Raw genomic sequence first — 2,286 nt, forward strand, 5'->3', positions numbered from 1 at the left:
ATGAACAAATCGAACTACCAAGCAAAATAGAGACAGACTCATAGGTAGAGAGCAGGCAGATAGCTCTAGAGGGGGCAGGTGGGATTGGGGGGATGAGGTGAAAGGATTGAGCATAAAAGAGAGAAAAAAGAGAACTATGGATATGGACAACCGTGTGGTGATTGCAAGGGGGGAGGGGGATGGGTGGAGGTGGAAGAGGGCATAGAGGGGGTAAAGGGTGATGGGAGAAAAATTAAAACAAAAACATTAAAAAAGACAGCCCTGACCAGTTTGGCTCAGTGGCTAGAGTGTCGGCTGTGGACTGAAGGGTCCCAGGTTCGATTCTGGTCAAGGGCATGTACCTTGGTTGCAGGCACATCCCCAGTAGGGGGTGTGCAGGAGGAAGCTGATGGATGTTTCTAACTCTCTATCCCTCTCCCTTCCTCTCTGTAAAAAATCAATAAAATATATTTTAAAAAATAATAAAATAAAAAAGAAAGACAATGATAGCCCTTAAAGTACTAGACCAGCTGAGCTGAGAAAAATATCCCTGGAGAATAGAGAAGTGACAGAACTCTGGAAACCTTTTCTAACCATTGATCTTTGTTACTACAAATGTGTTTTTACATTCTATATTTAAAGTAAACATGGTTATACTTTCAGGTTATTGAATTTTACAAATTATTATTACTCAAGTATTGCCTTTTAAGTTTTGGCAAGTTTTCAATAAGTTACTATATATGCATGCCATGCCAGCTATTACACAATTACCCAAAAGAACCTTAATTTTTCAGGATTCATGGATACAAAGATCAAAATACACAAAATGCACATTCACACCTCATATACACCTAATTCTCCTTGAGCTTCAGTATTGCTTACTTCTACTACAGCTTAATATTCTTCAAACAATTATTTTACTCACTCACCAGATCAAATTTGCTGACTTTCCATTGATTACAAAATAAAGCATGAATTCCTTAGCCTTGCTTTTACAATCCGTTTCAATTTCTCCCCAAAGTTGTTGTTATACATGCAAGAGTAATAATTTCAGCCCTGGCTGTGTTGCTAAGTGGTTAGCGTGTCGGCCCAAGCACAGAAGGATCATTGACCAGTTGCCTCCTGCAAACCAGGTTCGTGCCCTTGACCAGGAATTGAACCCTGATCCTTCAGTGCTCGGGCCGATGCTTTAACCACTGCGCACACAGGCCAGGGTGAATACTAATCTTTTTCATCGTTTTTTTCCAGAGACCAATTTTCTCATCCCAAATTTGTGATCAGGAAGAGTCACTGACAATGGTGAAGAAACTTTTTGCTACTTCTGTCTCATGTATAACATATTTAAGGGGCCTGTTTCCAGAAAGCTCTTATGGAAACCGCCATTTGGAAGGTAAAGTTGAACTCAATGGTTACTTTGGCTATTATATCCCTTTTCTCTGTTTGGCAGGAGTAAAGCTTTAATTTCTCACAGAATGTGCTGAGTCCAAGTCATAGGCCATAAGAACAATTTGCTAATTAATTTTCCATTTTAATTTGACTATGTTTAGTCGTTTTACTTATAGGAACTATTAGTTCCTGGCCAGATACCAAATGACAGACTAAGGAGAAAAGAAATCCATATGGATAAGCCCAATAAATCTAAACTAGACCTATAAAAGCAGCAGCCAAATCAAAATCTATTTGGATGCTATGGATTTGCATCCAATTAAATTTGTTCTTTGAATTGTACTTTGGCATTGAGAGCCAGGTGAAAACTCTTCTTCCTGGTAACATATATGTAAATATGCTGTGAGAATGCATATTCGTGCCAAACCCATTTGTTGATTAGCATGTATATTTAAACAATTATTATTCTAATCAGCTTTGGTCCTTTCTCAATGCCAGGCCTTCAACTTGCCTTCCTCTTGTTTCTTTTTTATTTGTATTTTTAAAATTTGATCTGCAAGAGAAGAAGGGAGAGAGAAAGAGAAACATTGATTTGTTCCATTTAATTATGCATTCATTGGTTGATACTTGTATGTGCCCTGATCCAACCTACAACCTTGGCATATTGGGATGACGCTCTAACCAAATGAGCTACCTGGCCAGGGCCTTTTTATTTCTGGTGTCCTCAAACTTATGACCTCCTTTTCTTACATTACAAGCTCTTTGGGGCTCCTTTTCTTCTGTTGAATTTTTAGAAACTGTATCCAGGACTCCTCAGTTTTTCAAAATCTTATTATTTGTTTAAAAAGCTGGATTATGATAACCATTCAGAAAATCTTGCTGATTTGTTACTAAAGTAGGAACTGTCATTTGAAAAATCAC

General features: G+C 38.1%; 1 protein-coding gene across 4 annotated transcripts in view; it reads left to right on the forward strand.

Moving 5' to 3' along the window:
* Positions 1-2,286, forward strand: part of HORMAD2 (HORMA domain containing 2) — a 54,389-nt gene that overhangs the window by 6,880 nt on the left and 45,223 nt on the right. For all 4 annotated transcript variants that reach the window (XM_006762069.2, XM_006762068.2, XM_006762067.2 and 1 more), the window contains exon 3: positions 1,228-1,369. In XM_006762069.2, the coding sequence (XP_006762132.1) occupies positions 1,228-1,369 (142 nt within the window). The remainder of the gene's footprint in view (positions 1-1,227; positions 1,370-2,286) is intronic.

Source organism: Myotis davidii, unplaced genomic scaffold (genome assembly GCF_000327345.1).
Source record: "Myotis davidii unplaced genomic scaffold, ASM32734v1 scaffold478, whole genome shotgun sequence".
Taxonomy (NCBI): domain Eukaryota; kingdom Metazoa; phylum Chordata; class Mammalia; order Chiroptera; family Vespertilionidae; genus Myotis; species Myotis davidii.